The 26,800-nt window shown below is 40.6% G+C and overlaps 1 protein-coding gene across 1 annotated transcript in view; it reads right to left on the bottom strand.

Annotated features, from left to right (window-relative positions):
• Positions 1 to 26,800, bottom strand: part of LOC311128814 (low-density lipoprotein receptor-related protein 1B-like) — a gene marked incomplete at both ends in the record, with an annotated part of 602,749 nt that overhangs the window by 36,644 nt on the left and 539,305 nt on the right. The window contains 11 exons of the mRNA XM_084161045.1: positions 1,677 to 1,809; positions 2,175 to 2,281; positions 3,715 to 3,847; positions 5,158 to 5,264; positions 7,072 to 7,188; positions 10,938 to 11,057; positions 12,496 to 12,615; positions 13,164 to 13,280; positions 19,758 to 19,851; positions 20,119 to 20,267; positions 20,513 to 20,701. Coding sequence (XP_084017171.1) covers positions 1,677 to 1,809; positions 2,175 to 2,281; positions 3,715 to 3,847; positions 5,158 to 5,264; positions 7,072 to 7,188; positions 10,938 to 11,057; positions 12,496 to 12,615; positions 13,164 to 13,280; positions 19,758 to 19,851; positions 20,119 to 20,267; positions 20,513 to 20,701 — 1,386 coding nt within the window. The remainder of the gene's footprint in view (positions 1 to 1,676; positions 1,810 to 2,174; positions 2,282 to 3,714; positions 3,848 to 5,157; positions 5,265 to 7,071; positions 7,189 to 10,937; positions 11,058 to 12,495; positions 12,616 to 13,163; positions 13,281 to 19,757; positions 19,852 to 20,118; positions 20,268 to 20,512; positions 20,702 to 26,800) is intronic.

The raw sequence follows: 26,800 nt of genomic DNA, 5'->3' as shown, positions 1-26,800 counted from the left end.
AAAACACATGGCTAGAATGGTGGTTGCTAAGCTACTAGTCATATGTTATGTGCTGGCATGGTACTGTGAAGGAAGCTGTGAAGGAAGAAAAGATAATGTGGGTACCATATTGGCAGGCATGTAATCTCTATTACGGTGTTCCAGTAAACATGCTCAACACTATCCATAGTTGCATTCAATGTTCCCTCTAAACTGCGTGGTGCGCGCACTTCCTCCAGGACTGCGGCGTAGAAGAAAGAGATTGAACTTCACTCAGTTCGCCCCATTAGTTTGCACTATATAGATCAACGTTTTTTCTGTGATCGAATTAACATTACATCAGCCTCTTTTCAATGCAACAAAACAAAACAAATCTAACTTTGCAAGATTGAGTCTATGATTTTGTTGTAGCAGAGCCAGAGCGCAACAGAGTAGAATTCTATTGGCGGGGGTAGCCCACTAGTGGTCTTTCAATCACCAGTGAGTGAATGCGCTTTTCAGATCAGTTCAGATCAGAGCGCAGAGCCGTGTGTGTGCACATGTGTTGATATTCTTTGCTAGTCAGCGAGTTATTAGCCCAGTTATAGATAAGTATAGGTCAGCAATGGGGAGTTACTGCTTCCTACAAGAGCACAAAACGTGTAGGCTACACTTCAAGCTATCTTTGAAAAGCCAGTCAGGTAAAAAGCTTATGTCTTAATTAAAGGGGCAGTGTTGTATTTTGAGACAGGCTCGAATATGCAAATAAGCCAATAGGCAGAGGGGTAGCCTACATTGTCTAATTCTCTGTATGGTAATAATAATTAAATTTATTTTGTAAAGTGATTTCTTGCATCATATAACACAATACAATGCAATTTACAGTCACCTATTTGGCCCATGGTGTTACAGACCAAGTATAAAATCTGTAATTAATGTCAAGCTCTTCATAATAAAAAACATGTTTTTAAAAGTCTCATGCAATGTAGGCCTGCACTGTACACCACATATAGGCTACTGTAGGCTACATCATAGAAATCAAAAGCTATTTCCATGTGAATGTTATGGGATTTGCTCCATTGGTTTTGTTGGTAGGCCTACATTATGCTCAAATAGCCACAATAGCCTATTGGCTACTGTATAAAACTGTAAGGGTACAGCCTCAGTGTTCACTGTAAACACGCGCTGGAAGTTGCAGAAAATTCTCTCAATGTTCAAGTTTTCGCTCACAAGACCTCAAAATTGCTTAGTGCCCCAGAAAATTAGAGGGAACATCTTTGTTCAATTTTCTTTTCTTTTACAGGTAGGGCGGCAGGTAGCTTAGTGGTTAAGAGCATAGTGCCAGTAACCGAAAGGTCGCTGGTTCTAATCCCCGAGCCGACTAGGTGAAAAATCTGTCGATGTGCCCTTGAGCAAGGCACTTAACCTTAATTGCTCCTGCAAGTCGCACTGGATACACTGTGTGTGTCACCTGAAAGGTAGATCTCTACTGTAGTAGGACATGTTGCCTGTAAATGAAAAGAAAATGAAAACAGACCTGTATAGAAAACCAACTACTTCCTAAGAGGAGACAGTTTCCACCCCATCTCTCTTAAACAAAATTTCAAGTGAGCTCTGACTAGTCCTGTTTTCATTTCTAATACCCGACCTACCCTTGCTGCAGTTACAGTTTTCTTGTACGTTGACATGTGAAGTGAGTATGTCCAGCCCTGTCGTACCTTGACTGCAGTTCTCCTCGTCACTATGGTCAACACAGTCAAACACGTCGTCACAGCACCATCGCCGTGGGATACAGTGGGCGTGGTTCAGACACAAGAACTCATTTTCCTTGCACTCCTTCACGCAGCCCGCCTGTCGACATGGCAACACAAAACACGTAAACAGCATTATACACTATTAAATGTCCAACACAGTCAAGCCATTCTCAGCGATAAAGTTTGATACGAGTGACTTCACTCACATCCTTTTGTATACTGTTAGGAATTCACCTTACACGGGGCACCAAATTATGTAGGGACCATCCTTACAAATAGGACAATCCCTACATAAATGCTTCATACCGTGTGGGAAGTTCAGCTACAGTACTGGACAAAATCATTATAAATGTTTTCTTCAAATACTTATCTCTGTCGTATTATGTAAATAAGCAAAAAAGCTATAGATTATAGATTGATTGATATGGATGAGGTTAAAGTACCAAGCAGAGCCACACCCACCTCATCTGATCCATCTAGACAGTTGTCCTGTCCATCACATCTCAGACTGGCCGAGACACAGCCTCCACTGGCACACACATACTCATTTAGGGAGCAAGAGGGGAGCACTGGAAACACCCAGATCAGAGATATAGAGCTTCATTGTGTGCACACACTCCACAACATAATAATTTAACACCCATCATTCACAGCATGTGTGGGGCTGGTTTGTATGTGTTCTGCACACTGTTATGAACTTGTGAAAAAATAAACGCTACAACCCTTTGTTTCTTTCCAAACAGATCCTAGGTCTAAATATGATGTCTTCCCTCAGGATAGAGCATGCTGTGTGCTGCCTACTGCTGAATGAAGTGCTGAAACCCACTCACCACTGGGGGTTACGGATGAGGTTACGCCGGCTAGCTACTGTATTGTAGTAGCTGCACTCCAGTAGAATACAATACATTTTCGTGGGTCATGTTACAATTACCACCAAGTGGGTTAACCCCATTGGCACAATGCGTAAGGGTGTTTGCCTTTCACGCCAGCCCACCAGGGTTCGCTTCTCTGCCCCTCCTTTTGCTACATTAGTGTCAGAAGTGGATGGCAGCCGTGAGGAGGGGCTTAGTAGTAAGGCTGGGAATAGCCAGCGACCTCACGATATTATCATGATACTTAAGTGCCGATACTATATGTGTTGCGATTGTATATGTATCACGATCCTATATGTATAGCGATTCCATATTGAGATTTTATTGCGATTTGATGTTCCAAACATATTGCTCACTTTACGTCTGCTGTAGAGGGACAAGCGAAAGCCATGAGAAAAATGAGTTTAGGAGGTAAAAGTGCTCAACACATGTTGGCTCACCATTCATTTTTTTTAAGATGATGGAGAACCAGCTAAAGTATGATAAATATCAGAGTTTTTGTGCAGGTACACCCGAATAGTCCTATAGGCGCGATCCGTAGGATGTTTGCCTTTCATTACAGCAACCCAGGTTCTTTCCCTGCCCTGCTATTCGCTAAAATGCCAAAATCTCTTGGCGAGGTTGCTAGGTGTTGTACTAAGGTTGTTTTTGACAAACGTTATTAGATTTTTGATTTTGTATTATTATTTTTTTGCTCGCTCACCTCATTTTTCAAATGTTTTCATCCATTATACAGTTCATTAAGTTTGTATGGCTTTACTGTGGGTAAAAACAGATGGCGTACTTATGCAGTAGCTATTCATCAATTGGTTACAGAATTGGAACAGTATTTAATTAGTCACACAGAAAGTAGCATTGGCAATTCTACTGCTAGTACCTTTTAACTATCATAGGAGGTAAAGCATCCCCCTCCACACCAACATGTCCTCATCTTACACTACTCCCCATAAAAAAGTCCAGAAAAACTCTAACTTTGTCCTGTTTTTCAATCAAATAATATGAACTACAACAGTCCATGTTACCACAGGAGCTTGTGGTTCTCAGCTTTTTAACAACTACTTCAATTTCACATTAAAAAGGTATTTTGGGGAAAAGTGACCTTTTGACCATGTCTTTCTCATATACTGTACCTGTCCCCTGGCAGTTCCTCTCGTCCTCTCCTGTCTTGCAATCCTCTTGGCCGTCACAGAGCCACTTGAGGGAGATGCAGAGGTTATTGAGACACTGGAACTGGTCCTCAGCACACCGAGCCTCACAGTCCTTCTGTAGAGAGATATAAAGGACAAGAAGCTCACATTTACAATAGGCTTCTACTTGACATGGTAGATGTTCCAATTCTTATACAGTAGAACCATATGGTAATACTTTCTTTGAAAGGTACCTTCATTAGGACTTGACAGCTCATTCATAAGCCATACAAAACACTTTCAATGACAATTTTAACACTTTATATGTGCAGGATGGAAGGGTATTGCCAGGCATTGAAACCCATTGAGTCTTCATTGCCTGTTTAGTCCGTTTTAGGTAAGAATTGGGTGGACAACATAACTAGTTGTTTACAAGAGAAACCATGCATAGCAGACTACTATTTACTACTTAGTGAACTACATATACAGTTTGACCCAGAATGTCGTCATTGGGACCACACACAATAATGTGTAAATAGAGGTTGCACTTGGAGGGGATTACTCATACTGTATGCTGTATTTAGTCTCCTGAGTGGCGCAGTGGTCTAAGGCACTGCATCGCAGTGCTAACTGTGCCACTAGAGATCCTGGTTCGAAACCAGGCTCTTTCGCAGCCGGCCGCGACCGGGAGACTCATGGGCGGCGCACAATTGGTCCAGGGTAGGGGAGGGAATGGCCGGCAGGGATGTAGCTCAGTTGATAGAGCATGGCGTTTGCAACGCCAGGGTTGTGGGTTCAATTCCCACGGGGGGCCAGTATAAAAAAAATAAAAATGTATTCACTAACTGTAAGTCGCTCTGGATAAGAGTGTCTGCTAAATGACTTAAATGTAAATGTATTTGCTGTGGGGTTATTTAACAGATAAATAAATTACAAGGCATAATAAATAGGTAATTCCATGACTTTCTCCTTAGCCATCACACAATGGAGTTCTGAATATTTCTACTGATATTTCATGAATAGCTCACGCTTTTTAAAAAATCGCATTCCACAAAACTGGCTAGTTAATGTAGTATTTTGGGTTAGTGAATCAGTTTGCATAATTGTTCACACATTTGAATAACAGTACAAACATAAAATGTCTCTCTATTAGGACATTGTCATCCACAATATTATCATCTGCGTTCCAATAAAATTCAGAATAATTTACAATTTGAATATCATAATGCCATCAAATCATATTTTCAATTCAATATGCATGCCTTTTAGGAGAAAAATAAAACATTCACATTTATGAAAGAAAACGCAAGATAGAAACATAAGGTTAGGATTAATAAGGGTCAATTCACTCAAATCAGATTATTCAAGAGGTTGTGACTCACACAGTTTACAGGCTATAACATGCTATATATAGGCTGTGGTTAAATGACGACCAGGATCACTGACCTCGTCTGAATTATCAGGGCAATCATAGTCTCCATCGCAGCGGAATCGAGCGGAGACGCAGTCCCCGTTAGCACAGGCAAAGTCCTTGTGGTTACAGGTCACTGGCTCTGAGTCAAGGGAGAGGACAAGGACATCACTACTCATGAAAAATAAATGAGGTAGGAGCCGGGCCCTCAAACACGATATACGCTCCACCACATAACTTTAATTAGACTAGTTACACAACGTTGCCATCCAAGGGTGGATCTTCATCATTTTCTACAAGGCCCTATTACTCCCTCCCTAACAAGTGATGTCTGTTATAGACTATTTAAAGACTATATATACTATGTGTTTTATAGACTAGGCTATATATACTATTTACACTTGAAATAGCCCTGGAAAAACAACCAACCTCTACGAAAACACATGGGCCTTTATAAGAGGTTTCATGAGAGAAGGGAATCCCCTAGAGCCCCCTTACGGAAAAAACACATGCATTTCACGTGATCACATGTGAAGTTATCCTAAAACACATGTTTCACATGACTCATATGTGAAATTTTACATGAAATCATGTGATCTTCCACATGTGAAATCATGTGGTTTTGTGTAAGGGCCCTTTTACAGGAGATATCTCTTAAGCATTGCATGCTAATCATCTGGGCCCAGTTTTTCAAAAGTTCATCTGGATTTTGCACACTTTTCGGATTGGATTATATGGATAGAAATAGAATGAATAGAACGAGAGTCCCCATTCAAGTCTATGATTAGTCTGTTCATTTAATTCTAATGTGTTTAATCCCATCCGATAGGTGAAATCCAGATAGATAACTTTTGGAAAAACTGGGCCCTGGCAGGATGCCTACTGTATAAACCATTTGTTGGCTCGTCAAATACATTTGTTGGACATGATAGTTGGGATGCCAGTGGCTCAAGATGTAAATACATTCATAGCCAATAACAGTTTAGGAGGACAGTATACTCCTGAACCCTAGTATCTGGCAACCTCCACAGTCAGGTACACTGTATGTCTAGGTCTCTGAGGACAACATTATGCCATATTTAAGCAGCATCAAATTCCAGTGCTGGGGTCCTCCCCTCACCCCCTGGTTATCATGGACTGTTAACTGACTGTAGGGAGTGAAGGTAGTTGTGGTTAGGAGCTGCAGTTAGAGAAAAGGTCTCAGCAGAGCCTGCAGTCTGCAGCAGATTGTGATTTGCAGTCTCTCTCTCTCTCTCTGCTGTCTGCTAGCCTAGCTGGTGCACCTGTTTAATTCTTTACCATCCAACACTTGACTGGGATTTATTTGCATTTTAAGTGACATTAATAGGTAAGGGGAATAAGCGCATAATAAATCAAATGAACGATACATACTCAGCATAAAATGCATATACACACACACACGCTTGTGTGCATGCACACAGGCACACATGCATGCACGCACGCAAGCACACACAGATCAGATATATGGACTAGCTGGGTTAACAAAGCCCTTTCATACGTAAACAAACTTTATTCCAGTAGTTGGTTATGAATATCTAAACAAAAAAGTGAGCCTGGGAAGGAGAGGAGAGATGGCATCAAAGCTGAAAAATCTGGAGCTCTGACTTTCTTTCAGATCCAAAGTGGAGTTGGAGAGGGGAACATGCTCAGAGGGCATAGCCGAGTTAGAAACAGTTAAGAACAGCGCTCCATTGAGCTGCCTGCCTTACTTTGATTGTGGGAACTCTTTACAAAGTTTAACAGAGGAACGGTACAGTATACAAACCCAAAGAGCAAGTGGAGAAAAAACTGAGTCAGTTCATCTTCAAACAGTTCCAAAATACTAACTGAACTGTGCAAGTGCATAGGCCTATCGACGTATATATAAGTTGCCAAACAGCTAGAAGTGAGCTAAGAGAGTAGAGAGCAGCAGAGATGGGCGTACTCACTGCAGTTCTGCTCATCTGAGTTGTCTCCACAGTCGTTCTGACTGTCACACCTCCAGTGGTCCGGGATACAGTTGTTATTCTCACAGCGGAATTCATGAGGTCCGCAGGTCTTTTCATCTTTTTTACATCAGGAAACAAACAAACAGGCAGATGAAAATGGCTTCAAAAAGCATGAATATTAATGGTGGAGCTATCATATTTCTACGTGTCATCATCATTTCCTCAGGGTTTCCTCGTAGTGCTAGGCTGACACCAAGTTCAAAACATCCCTCGTACTCGAGAGAGGCTAACACAGTGTAAGATGAAATACCTGACTGTGCTGCCAATGGCTTAGATCTCCTAACAGAATCTATGACACGTTTGCAATATTAAACACTTAGAACCAAATAAAGTATTTGCAACAAATGTTTCAGAAAAGTATGTATTTCTAAGATGGGTGATGAGATGGTGTTACCTACACTAGAGGGCACAAAATGCACCGCAAGATAGTTAAGGCAGAGAGAAAATTAAAAGTGAGTGATGTACTTATCAGATAGCTCATTGCCCTTAATTGTCAAATATTTTAGCTATGTTATAAATACAGTATACACTGAGTATACAAAACATCAGGAACACCTTCCTAATATTGAGTTGCACTGCCTTTTGCCCTCAGAACAGCCTCAATTCGTTGGGGCATGGACTCTACAAGGTGTCGAAAGTGTTCTACAGGAATGTTGGCCCATGTTGACTCCAATGCTTCCCACATTTGTGTCAAGTTGGCTGGATGTCCTTTGGGTGGTGGACAATTCTTGATACACAAGGGAAACTGTTGAGCGTGAAAAACCCAGCAGCGTTGCAGTTCTTGACACACTCAAAGCGGTGCGCCTGGCACCTACTACCATACCCCATTCAAAGGCACTTAAATATTTTGTCTTGCCCATTCACCCTCTAAATGGCACACATACACAATACATGTCTCAATTGTCTCAAGGCTTAAAAATCCTTCTTTAATCTGTCTCCTCTCCTTCATCTACACTGATTAAAGTGGATTTAACAAGTGACATCAATAAGGGATCATAGCTTTCACCTGGATTCACCTGGTCAGTCTATGTCATACGTCAAAATGTATGCACACATGACTGTAAGTCGCTTTGGATAAAAGCGTCTGCTAAATGGCATATCATTATTATTATTATTATTATTATTATTATTATTATTATTATTATTATTATTATTATTATTATGTTTTGTACACTCCGTGTACATTTCATTCATTCATTTCAAAAGTTTGCTTGAGGGTTCTGTTCCCTATAACAAGGAGATCAAAAACACCTTTCAAACTTCTAAAAAAGGTTTATGGTATATCTAAGTTCCAGCTAATGGCCTTCAAAGTCTGTCACATCTCCTTTTTAACTACATGTATACATAAGTAATCAGAGATAATGACCACAGTAATCACATAGAGCAGGGATGGGTAACTCTAGTCCTTGGGGGCCAGAGTGGTGTTACCCTTTTTCCTAGCAAACACAGCTGATGAAACTAATTGCATTCTAAACTGAAGATCATGATTAGTTGATTATTGGAGTCAGGTGTGTTAGCTGGGGCTGGGACAAAAGTGTGACACCGATCAGGCCCTGACTATTGGAGTGGCCCATCCCTGATGTAGAGAGGGATGCATAAGAAGGACATGGTGATCTGCGTGGCAGGATGCTGTCAAGGTCTTTATATAACGTTATATTATTTAGATTTTTGTTTTTGTTTATTTCAGTGGCATACACCAATTGGTGCCCAGACCACAAGGCTTATAAGACACCATTTCTTAAAATATTACGTGCACAAAACACACAATTATTTTTTTACAATTCACAAGCATAAATTATAATCATGCCAATTACTGCTACCGTATATATTATACTGGTAATATGAGAGATTGGTTGCTTTTCCAATATGACAACAGGAGCAGGAAGACTACACACACACACGCACACGCACACACACACACACACACACACACACACACACACACACACACACACACACACACACACACACACACACACACACACACACCAGTCACAAACAGGATCTAAAAGAAATACTGACATAGCATATATAAGAACATCTACTCTGTATCTTAATTAGCTCAATAGAGCTTCACTATTACAATCGAAAGTCACTTCAAAGATATAAAATAATATTTGAAAGACAAAATAAGATTGTAAAAAAAAATATATATATTATTCTCCATATTGTCAAGGTTTTGACTACTGGTGTGTGATATACCTACATTTGTTTTTTAAAAACACTTCAGTATCACCTTTTCAACTTCGGCACCAGGTCGATTTGCATCCGAGTATACTGAAATATCTTTAAAACTGCCACCAGATAAAGAGTAACAGAACCTCAAAAGCAGAGATAACGATGACAGGGCAATCAATGTAAGGAGGGGGCAGCAGGGAAGTGACATGCTATTATAAAAAATCCTGATAATAGCCTTTTCAGACGTCACGCAAATGATAATTTCTGCTGAGATTGTCATGCTGATAACACCAACCACACACACACTCCACCCACTCCCTTAGAATACACATACCTCTTTCACGCTCGCGCACACACACACACACTTACTACGTATGCCAATATCATTCTTATTCGGTTCTCTCAATCTAACCATTTAAGAAAAAAAGTTATTTTAAATCTACCACACAATCGATTAAATTGCCTCAGCCAAATAACAAAGAAAGACAAGGTTGGTTTGGATGCTGTTGGAGGCCTGTATTACCTGTCTCGTTTAAATTATATGCCATTTTAGGCAGAGTCGCAAAGGCTTACGAGAGGTGAATCATTTTCTTTGAACTAGATGTGCAAGAGATGGAAAACAATCACATCCACACAGGTAAAAGGAACTGGTAATGGAAGTATAATGGAAAAACCTTTTATTTTATTTCACTATCCTAATTATCCTCTATACACTCAATTATTATTACTTTTTGTGTTGGTGTATAATTCCCCCCCTAACACTGTATCAAATGTAAAACTTTAGTGCAACTGAACAGCATTTAGGACATGTTAATTAATATTTTACAACTTCTAAAAGAAATTCAGTCTTTAGTTAGCAGCGATGTTTAGCTTACAGCTTTTTTTGAACTTAAGAAGAGTAGGTATCTAACAAAATAACCAATACTGAGTAAAGAAATAATTGATCTTGAGCTGTTCGATATTACCAAAGAGAATGGCAGCCTATCTATCCATTCAAATAACCATTGGGCTGAGATGAAGAGGACAACAACAACATTAAAAGATAGAACACTTTCTACCTCTGCACAAAGGCGGGAGAAGACTTCATGCTGAACCTTGTTCTCTCCCTTCTCTAGATGTGAGCATAGCTAAAAATCATTGAACACTTCCTCCAGTGGAAGATGTCGGCTTTAAAGTATAACAACACAGTTGAGGGACTTCCTAGCAGTATTGTGTCTCAGAACAAAGGGCGTTCAAGTTAGCTCAGATGCTCTCCAGTAGGCTACACAGTTTAAAGTCATGACTGGTGGAAGAGATAGTTGTGGGAGGTTGGAAAGGTTCTCTACCACTTAAAATAACCTTAAAAGACTACTCTAAACTTGTTTTGGGGTGGTCAAAGCGCTCATGAAGTGCCATAATGCACTAACTATCCAATGTGATGTTTGGTGTTTCAGTGCCATACACACTACTGACAAATCTGACATCCTGTGGTGATAAACTACCAGTAGACATTCTTTATGGCTGCTTCAACTCAATCAGTACAGAGCAGAAGAGAATGTGCCCATGTGTCACGATTTCACGATTTCAACCGAGGCTCAATAAAACTAGAGGACTGTTTTGATTTATGATTTAAGCGCTCCCCCACTCACCACAATTAGCTTCATCTGACCCGTCCGTGCAGTCTGGGTCCTCGTCACACACCCACAGCTTGGAGATGCAGTGCATGGAGGCCTTGCACTGGAACTGGTCCGGGGAACAGGTGCTCTCCGCTGTGGAGAGGAGGGGGTCCAGGTTTACACCAGGCCAAGGAGGGAGAGAGGAAGGGAGGGAGGAAGGGAGAGAGAGCGAAAGAGAGAGAGAGAGAGAGAGAGAGAGAGAGAGAGAGAGAGACCATGAGAGAGAGAGAGAGAGACCGAGAGAGAGAGAGGCATAATGAGTGAGAGATGAGCAAACACTATTATTGACAGAGTGTTAAAAGAAGAACAGCCTTGATCACATTAACAGGCCAGATAGGCGGTGTAAAATACCTATAATTTAATAACAGAGGCAGGAACAGAGAGAAAAATTGCTGCGTTAATAACATGTATTACTATACCTTACAGATGTAATCATCATAATAATAATAATAATAATTATTATTATTATTATCAGCCTCTGACTCAGAAATAACTGACTTGCAAACAGGCTGACACAATAAACAGTTCAACCGATATACCATATATGCAGGCTAGACAATCGAGTCAGATACTATACCAACTGTGGTATGGTATCACTGCATGCCAAAAGCAGCAGCAGTTGTCTTCTGTTACCTTCCCATTATCACAGTTGCAGCTACAGATGAAGGATCTTAATTTGATCACCCTGTTGCAGGATAACTTTTCTGCAATGCAGGACATTTAAAATGTGTAGTGTATTTGAGGTTTAAAAAGGCTTCTGAAGTTTGTTATTTACACTTTCAAATTTCAGACTTGATTTTCCCTGAAGAAAAATGTATCAACCCCTACAAAAATAGCCATTAATTATAATCCACATAATAATTCACATTTCCTGTTACCGCAGGATTATTTTCCTGCTCTAGAAAACTGGCTCAAATTAAGATCCCACATCTGTACCATTATCTTTTGATTGGCACAGTGCTCCTGATAAGATCTTTTACAGTCTAATTCAAAGTGAGAATGCATACAACTCGTACAGTGTATCGAGAAGGCTGAAGTATTTATATACCTCTACTTAATCAAGGCTTTTATGCTGACTCTCACTTGATAGTGACACTCACTCCATCTTAAAATCACAGGCAGGCAAAAAAAATGTAGCAACCCACAGACATTTGTCTGACGTATAATGCTACTGCTGATAGCTAGAATTACACTCACAGAAGATAAATACCTCTCTTTATTCTCTGTTCTCTCTTTCACTTACTAATTCAATGATAGCTAATCCTCTCACACAGGGAAAAGGCTAATCAAGCATGCCTTTGGAATACCTAATCACTATCTGACTCGATATTATTTAAGGCAGCACGTAAGGGTAGGCTGTCTGAGCTTTACTATAAATTCACTGGTAAGGACCTTGTCTCAACTTGTCAAACCTTCACATAATAAGTTCCATCTCACTCTTCATTGGGGAAAAAGCGATTAAACAAAAAGTAATCCTAAAGATTCCTAAAACAATCCGTCAGGTACTAATCCAGAAGGTTCTTCTTCTTACGACATTCTGTCTCATCCTCTCCGTCTCCACAGTCGTCCTGTCCATTACAGCGGAGGTTTAGAGGGATACACTTCTGTTTCCGGGTGCATTTGAACTGCCCTGACAGACAGATGTACGTCTCTGAAAGACAAAATGGAGGAGAAGAGGTAGAACTGATAGAGCATCCATTTAAGGTGAAAAGAATCCATCAAATAAAATATGCAGGACAAAAGGGCTGTATCACCTTAAGGTAAAGTGAAAGTTATGTTGGCTAAGCCAAGAACAAGCTAATAAAATGTTTTACAATGCTTTGAAATTAAAGAACATCCCCACATGGGCTTTTTATTGTGACAGAAATCCATACTTATATTGCAACAACATTTCTTAAAAGGTATCAAGCAGTAAGAAAGGTATGAAGCTTATTTTCTCATCAACAGGGTTGGTGTGAAGGACATTAACAACCACAGTGTTCTTCTTTAATCGACATGCTATTGTGGCCAGATATCAACAGATGACAGACTCTTACAGACAGACTCAGTGTGAAGCACAGTAACAACCCTCGAGATATAATTGACAGAACTGGGAAGCCCCTCAGACCACAGCAATTTGACTTCACCCATCTACGTGCATGGGAATTCCTGTTCTAGGCATTCAATTTCTATAGTAATATCCCCAGTCTTCCTCCTTACCACAATTGGCCTCATCTGAGTTGTCTCCACAGTCGTTCTCTCCATCACAGATGAATGGAGGAAGAGCACAGAGGCCAGTGCCACACTGGAACCGCCCAGGCTGACATTTGAATTCAGCTGCATGAAAATGTTTTAGCAACGTTATCTCAGGGAATGCAAACCAGCTAATCACAGTACTTGTACACTGAACATTATGTATGCTCACGTATGGTGATAAACTATACATTTGTAATTTTAAAAAATACTTAATGTAAAACAGCAGTTCTTGCATTTCTGAAAATATCCCTAAAATAAAACGTGTTACTAAGTAGCAAATGTTAACGAGCATTTAATACATATTCCACATTTGAAAATATACAGCAATATCCTAGAAAATTTGAGAGATCACAGTTAAATGTAATAAAAAATATAGTTTCAAAGATTGAGTTAGATTATTAAAAACAAAAAACTGCATTTTAAGTGAGAAGTAGGCATTGGTCTGAAGCGGAAAAATAAAGTAAATTCACATGAGCATCACAATGCCTTCTCCATCCATGCTCTACCAAGGTTTTCCAGCGAACAGCTTTGAAGTACTATAGCAGCTATGTTGGTCTATTGTTCTTCAAACAATGTGTATGCAGGTTGCTTAGGATTCAAACCTACTCAAACCTGCCTGCCTGCTCCGGTGCTCCGAGCCTCCAGTGTCTTACACACATTCACACCCACACACACACACACACACACACACACACACACACACACACACACACACACACACACACACACACACACACACACACACACACACACACACACACACACACACTGCACGGACTCTGTCCTTATAGCCTACAGCTGCTTGCTCTGTAGCTGTTTCTCTCTCTCCCTTTCTCCATGGCTTCGGTTTAATAAAGTAGCAAAACAATTGGCTTTTCTGCTGCTTTCCTCACTCGGATTCGACCGGGTCAAAAGGAGATGGGTCTGGTTGTCCTTTAGGTCCTTTCAGAACGGTTCAAAAAATATATTCATGCATATTGGGTTCGGGGCTGTCCTGTGTCCATTTCAGAATGGGACTCTAGCTCCCATCCTCATTTGTCCTCATAATTTAGGTTATTCAAATTCATCCAGGCCATTAGCGAGGGCCGTTAGCAAGTTTGGTAGGCTACCCACCAGCTCCATTCATTTGCACAGTTTTGGATGGGATTACCATGACCAACGGTCACAGGGAATTTGACTGTTGTCATGACTCGTGACTGTTGGTTGGGCGGTAATATGGTTACCGCGACAGCCCTATCCAGGGCCCGGTTTCCCAAAATCAACTTAAGGCTAAGTTCATTGTTAGAACCTTCGTAGGTGCATTGGTAAATCTCAGAGCTGTTTCCCAAAACCATTGTTACTAAAGTTGCAGAACAAAGTTGACTACAATATAAAGTTGCCAATGTCTTTGCAATTGTTATAAACAAGCAAAGGGTAAAAATATGCTTCAAATGGAAACCGAGATTACTGAATTAAAATATGAATACAGTAGGCTACATAGTCTTTGTCAGTGGGCTACAAAATCAGCATGGGATCAAATACTTTTTTCCCCTCACTGTGTACACCGGGTACCAGTACCGAGTCGATATGCAGGGGTATGAGGTAATTGAGGTACTAATGTATATATAACTAGGAATAAAGTGACTAGGCAACAGGATAGATAATAAACAGTAGCAGCAGCGTATGTGATGAGTCAAAAAAATAATGATACGGGTAGCTATTTGGTTAACTATTTAACTAACTACTTAGCAGTCTTATGTCTTGAAGGTAGAAGCTGTTCATAGCCTATGCATTAGAATAATCCGCCTCGATATTTGTGGCCATAGGTGACAATTTATTTGTAGGAGCTGATCTGTCATCAGTATTTAATGTTAAGGTAAGATTTGAATGAAGAACGCTGATTCGAGAGCAGCGCTGCCTTTCTATCAGTATCGACACATACTCTAACGACAAACTTATTGAAAGTTCTCCCTACGTGGTGTCTTCGGCCGTTATAGAAACAATGCATTGTTAAAACACTCGTAAGCTTAAGTTGCATTGCTATCGGCAGTGGTGGATAAAGTTCTCAATTGTCATACTTGAGTAAAGATACCTTAATAGAAAATGTCACCCAGTAAAATACTACTTGAGTAAAAGTCTAAAAGTATCCAGGTTTAAATGTACTTAAGTACGGTGCTATAAAAAGTACTCAATTGTCATACTGGAGAAAAAGTAAAAAGTAAATGCTACACATCAAATTCCTTATATTAAGCAAACCACGATTTCCTAGTTTGTTATGTATTTATGGACAGACGGGCACACTCCAACACTCAGACATCATTTACAAACGCAGTATTTGTGTATAGTGAGTTCGCCATATCAGAGGCAGTAGGGATGGCAATGCGTTATATTGATAGGTGCGTGAATTGTACTATTACTTCATAGACATGGCTATTTGCATTTATGCAAAATATATGGATTGTCCCTTTAAGGAGGGGAGGGGGGTGAATATCAAAAACTGCTTTATATTAAGCACATACCAGTTCCTGTAAGTGACTCTCAAAGTACTGAATAAACAGGCTGAATGAGCATTTGGAAAGAAATACATTTCCGGACATGACCCCCCTCCAGTTTTTTACCTGGTGATGGCTACTTCTCACTAAGGGGACGTACGCCAACGGTATTTTGTTGGTCATGTCCGGACATCTTTTTATCTGTCTTTTTTGGTGCGTTCCGGACTTGATTTCAACGTCCATGGCTGGGACTCCCTAAAAACATGCCACTTCGATACAAGTGACTTTTCATAGCAGGTTAGGATAGCATTTTCGCTAACTCAAACCCTTTTCCTAACCTTAACCTAATTCTCCTAACCTGCTACGTAAATTCTCCTAACCAGCTGCGTTAATTTTCCTAACCTGCTGCGTAAGTTCTTCTAACCTGCTACGAAAAAGTCTTAGCTGTATCGAAGTAGCGTGTTTTTAGGGAATCTCGTCCACATAGATTTTTGGTCTGGTCGTGGGAAAATCTGAAACAATCATAGACGTCTATGATTGGTTCAAATTTGGTCCAGTAAGACCAAATCTGAACCAATCATTGACCTCTATGTTTCACAAGTTTGGACAGCACAGTACAGTAGAATAGTGGTTCTCAAACCTCTCCATGCCGTTCCATGTAATTGATCTATTCCAGAGCTAGCACACCTGATTCAACTTATCAACCCATCCCCAAGCTCTTGAATAGCTAGTTCAGAGCTACAACAAACATCTGGTGGTCCCCAAGGAGAGCACATCAGACTGCAGTACATTACAGTACAGTATAAAAATTTGTTTCAACATAAATTCAGAACCAAAAAAGGAACCCGATTTCAACGTCCGGAAAATATGTATTTTCAACATCCAGAAAAAAACGTATTTTCAGTGTCTGGAAAATACATATTTTAAACTTCCTGAAAATAAGTATTTTTACCATTCATTCAGAACCTAAAATGAACCGAACTTCAACCTCTGGAGAATACGTATTTTAAACTTCATTTTTTTTTTACTGGGTTCAGATTTCTGGGAGCACAGTGAAAAGTAACTTGACACTGTTGATTAGTCAACGCAAATTTGGGTTAAAATGGCAAAAAGAAAATTGCATTGACAAGAGGGTTGTACTGAATTAATGCGTTATAAGGTAAGGGCTGGAATTTGTTCAGGATGCTCTAACAGCAACGTGTCTGACTCATGTGTTGATCTAGCTAATTAGCTAGCCAGCATGTGTACACTCAGTGCATTGCACAGCCGATGCACTACTTGCATGTGCATTGGCCAGGTTTAGATTCAACATAGCTAACTATTTCTTAGCAAGACAATGTGTTTTATCAGCTACAGTTTGTGTTGCAAGAGGCTGGTCTTGGTTGATGAAATGATGACATAGCTACTAATCTAGCCAGCTTGACTGTTTCATGCCGGAGTAACTAGATAAGAAATGCCCATTGCATGAAATATAAGATAGCAAAGTTTGGTGTTGACTATGAACTTTACTTAGCTAGCTACAGTGCCTTGCAAAAGTACTCATCTCCCTTGGTTTTTCCTATTTTGTTTCATTACAACCTGTAATTTAAATTGATTTTTATTTGGATTTCATGTTATGGACATACACAAAATAGTCCAAATTGGTGAAGTGAAATAAATAAATAAACTTTTTTTTAAAAATTCTAAAACATTATTAACGGAAAAGTGGTGCGTGCATATGTATTCACCCCCTTTGCTATGAAGCCTCTAAATAAGATCTGGTGCAACCAATTACCTTCAGAAGTCACATAATTAGTTAAATAAAGTCCACCTGTGAGCAATCTAAGTGTCACATGATCTGTCACATGATCTCAGTATATATAAACCTGTTCTGAAAAGCCCCAGAGTCTGCAACACCACTACGCAAGGGGCACCACCAAGCAAGCGGCACCATGAAGACCAAGGAGCTCTCCAAACAGGTCAGGGACAAAGTTGTGGAGAAGTACAGATCAAGGTTGGGTTATAAAAACATATCCGAAACTTTGAACATCCCATGGAGCACCATTAAATCCATTATTAAAAAATGGAAAGAATATGGCACCACAACAAACCTGCCAAGAGAGGGCTGCCCACCAAAACTCACGGACCAGGCAAGGAGGGCATTAAACAGAGAGGCAACAAAGAGACCAAAGATAACCCTGAAGGAGCTGCAAAGCCCCACAGCGGAGATTGGAGTATCTGTCCATAGGACCACTTTAAGCCGTACACTCCACAGAGCTGGGCTTTACGGAAGAGTGGCCAGAAAAAAAGCCATTGCTTAAAGAAAAAAAGAATCAAACACATTTGGTGTTCGCCAAAAGGCATGTGGGAGACTCCCCAAACATATGGAAGAAGGTACTCTGGTCAGACAAGACTAAAATTGAGCTTTTTGGCCATCAAGGAAAACGCTATGTCTGGCACAAACCCAACACCTCTCATCACCCCGAGAACACCATCCCCACAGTGAAGCATGGTGGTGGCAGCATCATGCTGTGGGGAAGTTTTTCATCGGCAGGGATTGGGAAACTGGTCAGAATTGATGGAATGATGGATGGCGCTAAATACAGGGAAATTCTTGAGGGAAACCTGTTTCAGTCTTCCAGAGATTTGAGACTGGGACGGAGGTTCACCTTCCAGCAGGACAACGACCCTAAGCATATTGCTAAAGCAACAATCGAGTGGTTTAAGGGGAAACATTTACATGTATTGGAATGGCCTAGTCAAAGCCCAGACCTCAATCCAATTGAGAATCTGTGGTATGACTTAAAAATTGCTGTACACCAGCAGAACACATCCAATTTGAAGAAGCTGGAACAGTTTAGCCTTGAAGAATGGGCAAAAATCCCAGTGGCTAGATGTGCCAAGCTTATAGAGACATACCCCAAGAGACTTGCAGCTTTAATTGCTGCAAAAGTTGGCTCTACAAAGTATTGTCTTTGGTGGGGTAAATAGTTATGCACGCTCAAGTTTTCAGTTTTTTGTCTTATTTCTTGTTTGTTTCACACAAAAAATTATTTTGCATCTTCAAAGTGGTAGGCATGTTGTGTAAATCAAATGATACAAACCCCCCAAAAATCCATTTTAATTCCAGGTTGTAAGGCAACAAAATAGGAAAAATGCCAAGGGGGTGAATACTTTCGCAAGCCACTGTATGCTCTATGGAAGAATTTAGCTAACTAAGATATATTGTAAACATTGAGTTGTGCTTGATGCACAATCTATTCAGCTATGGCACAGTCTCGTTGGCTTGTAACTACTGGCTAGTTGGCTAGCTAACTGGCTATAATAGCGGCCAAGGACGTTCGCTAGCTTATTTGTTTATGCTCTGATTTAATTTACACAGATGACTTCAGCCATATGAAAAACCTTCTACAGCAAAATATACCCAGCTAGCTAACTTCCTTTGCTTGTAGCTTGCTTCTCATCCGACTGGTGTTAGCTAGCTAGCTACAGCTGCTATCCTGCTACTAGCAACATAGTTGTTGGTCCCGGTGTTAGAACTCTGAGCTTTGGCTAAAAAATATGTTAGCAGTGTCAGAAATGCTACAAAAAGTTAGCACATCATTGGTTCTTAATGTACAGAAATGGGCACCTGAGAGCGATAAATTATAAATTTTATCAAAACCGTTGCCACTACAAACTTATTCAGTCCGAAAGGTGGCAAGTCTAATGGTTACTTTATGGACGCTGTAGTCTCGTTCTTATCCAACGCCTAGATGTTGAGCTAGGTCGAGGCAAGTAATTCTATTTCTTTCCTAATGCTAACAGCCCTGTTAAAAATCCGGTATGTGGTTCTCAGTAACGTCCGGAGTGTGTCGTGTACCTCCAATCAAGTTGATTTGCAAAGTTTTATTGACATTGGTGTCGTATTGGTTTAGATATGATGGTAGGGAGATTTTAATTTAACACTAAGCTACAATCAATCCCTACTATAGCCGTGCTGACTGACACGATTATAATAGATTAAAACCCCTAAATTTGCTCAGTGTGAATGTAGCCTACCATACCAGCATCCCCAGGAAGTCCAGTAATGAATAGTTGGTATGAAATGAGAAAACATGATACTCACGACAGTCAGCAGGCTCATCTGATCCATCGCCACAATCATCAACAGTGTCACACTTCCACCAGAAAGGAATACACTCGTCGGTCCCGCAGCGGAACTACAGAATACACAAATTAACCAGACAGAATTCTAACTTAAACACAAAAACTGTTGTTCAAAGCAAAGCAAAACAAGCAACTACTATTTTTACGGGACTTAAGCTACAGAAGCATGGCAGGAAAGAAGGGAGAGTGTGATAAACAAAGAGAAAAGGCATGAAACAGCAGATCTGCCTTGAGGGAAAACAGAATAGAATAATAGACTGTGCAAAAAGAGTTACCATATCTACAAGTGCTGAGGCGTGTGAGAGGGGATAGGCACTGACCTGACTTGCAGTGCAGTTGGAGAGGCAGGTCTTGCTGTCAGCAGCAAGGTAGAAATTAGTTGGACAAGCACATTTGTGTTCCCCGCTGGGAGAAAGGAGACACAAGTGGCTGCATCCTCCATTGGCCACCTGACACTGGTGCTTGGGCACTGCACAGATAGAGAGGGGGTAGAGAGAAAGAGAGGGTGGGGGAGGACAAAACCGAAATGACAACATAATTAAATAGAACATTAGCCACATTCTTAATACCATGCCTTATCTAATCACATCCTATATAATGATATCATAAACTATATAATTGTAATAACCTCTGTAACCACAGAGTATATGTCCATGGCTATGTGTTGGCAGGTGGGTAGGTGAGGGGACTGCTGTGCTGGGTGGGTTACTCTACCTTCAGGTTGGCGTAGTGAATGGTAAACTTTGACGGATTTGATGGCTTGCCAGGAGTTGAGCAGCTCAATTCCTTGGGCCCCAGTAGTTTTATGTGCTCGTCGGAGTGACTTGGATTTCCCATCTGTCCAGTAGACAAAGTCCTCAAACAGTGTCAGACCCATCACCCCCTGGATGTGATCATAGGACACTGGAGAGAGACACAATACAAAAAAGTAGACCCATCATTAGTTTGTCGTGGAAATTCTTACACAGGGACACTCGAAGTCAATCGTAAATTATCATAGCACTACTGGGTGATCTGAAAAGTCATAGCCAATCGATCAATAATATAATAATACTTTTAGCAAAAATGTTTATTTTCAATTTACAATCTGTAGAAACAATAAGAATAGAAAGGTTCACAGTACAGTACAGTTGAGAAATATATGGCAAATAGAAATCCAATATGGATGTTGTTAAGAGATAGATGGGTGGTGTTGAATGGAGTTGAAGGATGGGACTAATAACAACTAACAACTAATAACAACAAGATATCTAATGTAAAGCATACTGTGTCCATCATAATAATATAGGTTATAGGTTGAGAGCTTTTGTGAAAGAGCACATTTAGAAAGATATGGCATATAGAAGCAAACCGGATGGACATCATGAAAATGATCGGAGAGGTTGAGGGTAGAGGAAGTTCAGGAGTAAAAACAAACAAAATAGAATTATTTTCAAATTGACTGTGTCCATAAAATGTATATAGGAATGTATAAGCTGGAAGTATAGGCCTAAGCATTGTTGTTTATTAGTTTACTCCAATTAGGGAAGGGGTGGTGGGGTTGGAAAGTACTGAAGGGAAATATATTTATAAAAAGGATATGTATATATATGTATGTACATGTATTTATATGTATGTACAGTTGAAGTCGGAAGTTTACATACACTTAGGTTGGAGTCATTAAAACTCGTTTTTAAACCACTCCACAAATTTCTTGTTAACAAACTATAGTTTTGGCAAGTCGGTTAGGACATCTACTTTGTGCATGACACAAGTTATTTTCCAACAATTGTTTACAGACAGATTATTTCACTTAAAATTCCCTGTATCACAATTCCAGTGGGTCAGAAGTGTACATACACTAAGTTGACTGTGCCTTTAAACAGCTTGGAAAATTCCAGAACATTATGTCATGGCTTTAGAAGCTTCTGATAGGCTAAATGACATAATTTGAATCAATTGGAGGTGTACCTGTGGATGTATTTCAAGGCCTACCTTCAAACTCCCATGGTCCTCTGTAGCTCAGCTGGTAGAGCACGGCGCTTGTAACGCCAAGGTAGTGGGTTCGATCCCCGGGACCACCCATACACAAAAAAATGTATGCATGCATGACTGTAAGTCGCTTTGGATAAAAGCGTCTGCTAAATGGCATATTATTATTATTATAAACTCAGTGCCTATTTGCTTGACATCATGGAAAAATCCAAAGAAATCAGCCAAGACCTCAGAAAAATAATTGTAGACCTCCACAAGTCTGGTTCATCCTTGGGAGCAATTTCCAAATGCCTGAAGGTACCACGTTCATCTAAACAAACAATAGTATGCAAGTATAAACACCATGGGACCACGCAGCAGCCATACCGCTCAGGAAGGAGACGCGTTCTGTATCCTAGAGATTAACGTACTTTGGTGCGAAAAGTGCAAATCAATCCCAGAACAAAAGCAAAGGACCTTGTGAAGATGCTGGAGGAAACAGGTACAAAATTATCTATATCCACAGTAAAACTAGTCATATATCGACATAACCTGAAAGGTCCCTCAGCAAGGAAGAAGCCACTGCTCCAAAACCGCCATAAAAAAGCCAGACTACGGTTTGCAACTGCACATGGGGACAAAGATTGTGCTTTTTGGATGTCCTCTGGACTGGTGAAACAAAAATAGAACAGTTTGGCCATAATGACCATCGTTATGTTTGGAGGAAAATGGGGGAACTTGCAAGCCGAAGAACACCATCTCAACCGTGAAGCACGGGGGTGGCAGCATTATGCTGTGGGGGTGCTTTGCTGCAGGACGGATGGTGCACTTCACAAAATAGATGGCATCATGAGGAAGGAAAATGATGTGGATATATTGAAGCAACTTCTCACGACATCAGTCAGGAAGTTACAGCTTGGTCGCAAATGGGTCTTCCAAATGGACAATGACCCAAAGCATACTTCCAAAGTTGTGGCAAAATGGCTTAAGGACAACAAACTCAAGGTATTGGAGTGGCCATCACAAAGCCCTGAAATCAATCCTATAGAAAATGTGTGGGAGGAACTGAAAAAATGTGTGCAAGCAAGAAGGCCTACAAACCTGATTCAGTTACACAAGCTCTGTCAGAAGGAATGGGCCAAAATTCACCAAACTTATTGTGGGAAGCTTGTGGAAGGCTATCCGAAACGTTTGACCCAATTAAACAATTTAAAGGCAATGCTACCAAATACTAATTGAGTGTATGTAAACTTCTGACCGCACTGGGAATATGATGAAAGAAACAAAAGCTGAAATAAACCAATCTCTCTACTATTATTCTGACATTTCACATTCTTAAAATAAAGTGGTGATCCTAACTGACCTAAGACAGGGAATTTTTACTAGGATGAAATGTCAGGAATTGTGAAAAACTGAGTTTAAATGTAATTGGCTAAGGTGTATGTAAACTTCCGACTTCAACTGTATGTGTATATGTATGTATATGTATATGTATATACAGTGAGGGAAAAAATTATTTGATCCCCTGCTGATTTTGTACATTTGCCCACTGACAAAGACATGATCAGTCTATAATTTTAATGGTAGGTTTATTTGAACAATGAGAGACAGAATAACAACAACAAAATCCAGAAGAACGCATGTCAAAAATGTTATAAATTGATTTGTATTTTAATGAGGGAAATAAGTATTTGACCCCCCTGCAAAACATGATTTAGTACTTGGTGGCAAAACCCTTGTTGGCAATCACAGAGGTCAGACGTTTCTTGTAGTTGGCCACCAGGTTTGCACACATCTCAGGAGGGATTTTGTTCCACTCCTCTTTGCAGATCTTTTCCAAGTCATTAAGGTTTTGAGGCTGACGTTTGGCAACTCGACCCTTCAGCTCCCTCCACAGATTTTCTATGGGAATAAGATCTGGAGACTGGCTAGGCCACTCCAGGACCTTAATGTGCTTCTTCTTGAGCCACTCCTTTGTTGCCTTGGCCGTGTGTTTTGGGTCATTGTCATGCTGGAATACCCATCCACGACCAATTTTCAATGCCCTGGCTGAGGGAAGGAGGTTCTCACCCAAGATTTGACGGTACATGGCCCCGTCCATCGTCCCTTTGATGCAGTGAAGTTGTCCTGTCCCCTTAGCAGAAAAACACCCCCAAAGAATAATGTTTCCACCTCCATGTTTGACGGTGGGGATGGTGTTCTTGGGGTCATAGGCAGCATTCCTCCTCCTCCAAACACGGCGAGTTGACTTGATGCCAAAGAGCTCGATTTTGGTCTCATCTGACCACAACACTTTCACCCAGTTCTCCTCTGAATCATTCAGATGTTCATTGGCAAACTTCAGACGGGCATGTATATGTGCTTTCTTGAGCAGGGGGAACTTGCGGGTGCTGCAGGATTTCAGTCCTTCACGGCATAGTGTATTACCCATTGTTTTCTTGGTGACTATGGTCCCAGCTGCCTTGAGATCATTGACAAGATCCTCCCGTGTAGTTCTGGGCTGATTCCTCACCGTTCTCATGATCATTGCAACTCCAGGAGGTGAGATCTTACATAAAGCCCCAGGCCGAGGGAGATTGACAGTTCTTTTGTGTTTCTTCCATTTGCAAATAATCGCACCAACTGTTGTCACCTTCTCACCACGCTGCTTGGCGATGGCCTTTTAGCCCATTCCAGCCTTGTGTAGGTCTACAATCTTGTCCCTGACATCCTTGGAGAGCTCTTTGGTCTTGGCCATGGTGGAGAGTTTGGGTTCTGATTGATTGCTTCTGTGGACAGGTGTCTTTTATACAGGTAACAAGCTGAGATTAGGATCACTCCCTTTAAGAGTGTGCTCCTAATCTCAGCTCGTTACCTGTATAAAAGACACCTGGGAGCCAGAAATCTTTCTGATTGAGAGGGGGTCAAATACTTATTTCCCTCATTAAAATGCAAATCAATTTCTAACATTTTTTACATGCGTTTTCTGGATTTTTGTTGTTGTTATTCTGTCTCTCACTGTTCAAATAAACCTACCATTAAAATTATAGACTGATCATTTCTTTGTCAGTGGGCAAACGTACAAAATCAGCAGGGGATCAAATACTTTTTTCCCTCACTATATATACAATGGGGGAAAAAATATTTAGTCAGCCACCAATTATGCAAGTTCTCCCTCTTAAAAAGATGAGAGAGGCATGTAATGTTCATCATAGGTACACGTCAACTATGACAGACAAAATGAGAAGAAAAAAATCCAGAAAATCATATTGTAGGATTTTTTATGAATTTATTTGCAAATTATGGTGGAAAATAAGTATTTGGTCAATAACAAAAGTTTCTCAATACTTTGTTATATACCCTTTGTTGGCAATGACACAGGTCAAACGTTTTCTGTAAGTCTTCACAAGGTTTTCACACACTGTTGCTGGTATTTTGGCCCATTCCTCCATGCAGATCTCCTCTAGAGCAGTGATGTTTTGGGGCTGTCACTGGGCAACACAGTCTTTCAACTCCCTCCAAAGATTTTCTATGGGGTTGAGATCTGGAGACTGGCTAGGCCACTCCAGGACCTTGAAATGCTTCTTACGAAGCCACTCCTTCGTTGCCCGGGCGGTGTGTTTGGGATCATTGTCATGCTGAAAGACCCAGCCACGTTTCATCTTCAATGCCCTTGCTGATGGAAGGATGTTTTCACTCAAAATCTCACGATACATGGCCCCATTCTTTCCTTTACATGGATCAGTCGTCCTGGTCCCTTTGCAGAAAAACAGCCCCAAAGCATGATGTTTCCACCCCCATGCTTCACAGTAGGTATGGTGTTCTTTGGATGCAACTCAGCATTCTTTGTCCTCCAAACACGACGAGTTGAGTTTTTACCAAAAAGTTATATTTTGGTTTCATCTGACCATATGACATTCTCCCAATCCTCTTCTGGATCATCCAAATGCACTCTAGCAAACTTCAGGCCTGGACATGTACTGGCTTAAGCAGGGGGACACGTCTGGCACTGCAGGATTTGAGTCCCTGGCGGCGTAGTGTATTACTGATGGTAGGCTTTGTTACTTTGGTCCCAGCTCTCTGCAGGTCATTCACTAGGTCCCCCCGTGTGGTTCTGGGATTTTTGCTCACCGTTCTTGTGATCATTTTGACCCCACGGGGTGAGATCTTGCGTGGAGCCCCAGATCAAGGGAGATTATCAGTGGTCTTGTATGTCTTCCATTTCCTAATAATTGCTCCCACAGTTGATTTCTTCAAACCAAGCTGCTTACCTATTGCAGATTCAGTCTTCCCAGCCTGGTGCAGGTCTACAATTTTGTTTCTGGTGTCCTTTGACAGCTCTTTGGTCTTGGCCATAGTGGAGTTTGGAGTGTGACTGTTTGAGGTTGTGGACAGGTGTCTTTTATACTGATAACAAGTTCAAACAGGTGCCATGAATACAGGTAACGAGTGGAGGACAGAGGAGCCTCTTAAAGAAGAAGTTACAGGTCTGTGAGAGCCAGAAATCTTGCTTGTTTGTAGGTGACCAAATACTTATTTTCCACCATAATTTGCAAATAAATTCATTAAAAATCCTACAATGTGATTTTCTGGATTTTTTTCTCAATTTGTCTGTCATAGTTGACGTGTACCTATGATGAAAATTACAGGCCTCTCTCATCTTTTTAAGTGGGAGAACTTGCACAATTGGTGGCTGACTAAATACTTTTTTCCCCCACTGTATATTTGTGAGAAAAAATAACATATGGGGGATGATGGAAGTTACAATCTATCTACAATATTAATGCTGATCTACCACCTAAAAAAAAAGGAATCATCATTTATTGTCAGCGCGCTGGATAGGTTCCAACCAACTCATTGCACCATAGTACACATGTCAATCAGGAGCTCTGCTGGGGCTGTCCCAGCAGTTGTCTAATATACGGCTATACACAGACAAGTTATATTTGCATTATTTAGCATAATAAATTCATCATTACCCTTTTGTTTCATTCATGTGACCGTCCAATACTGGTTCATAATGTGACAGACCAATACCTCATGAGGCTTCTTCTCTCTAAGCTGAGACCT

This window comes from Coregonus lavaretus, assembly GCF_964263955.1.
Source record: "Coregonus lavaretus genome assembly, chromosome: 5".
NCBI lineage: Eukaryota > Metazoa > Chordata > Actinopteri > Salmoniformes > Salmonidae > Coregonus > Coregonus lavaretus.
This window is presented reverse-complemented; position numbering and strand designations above follow the sequence as displayed.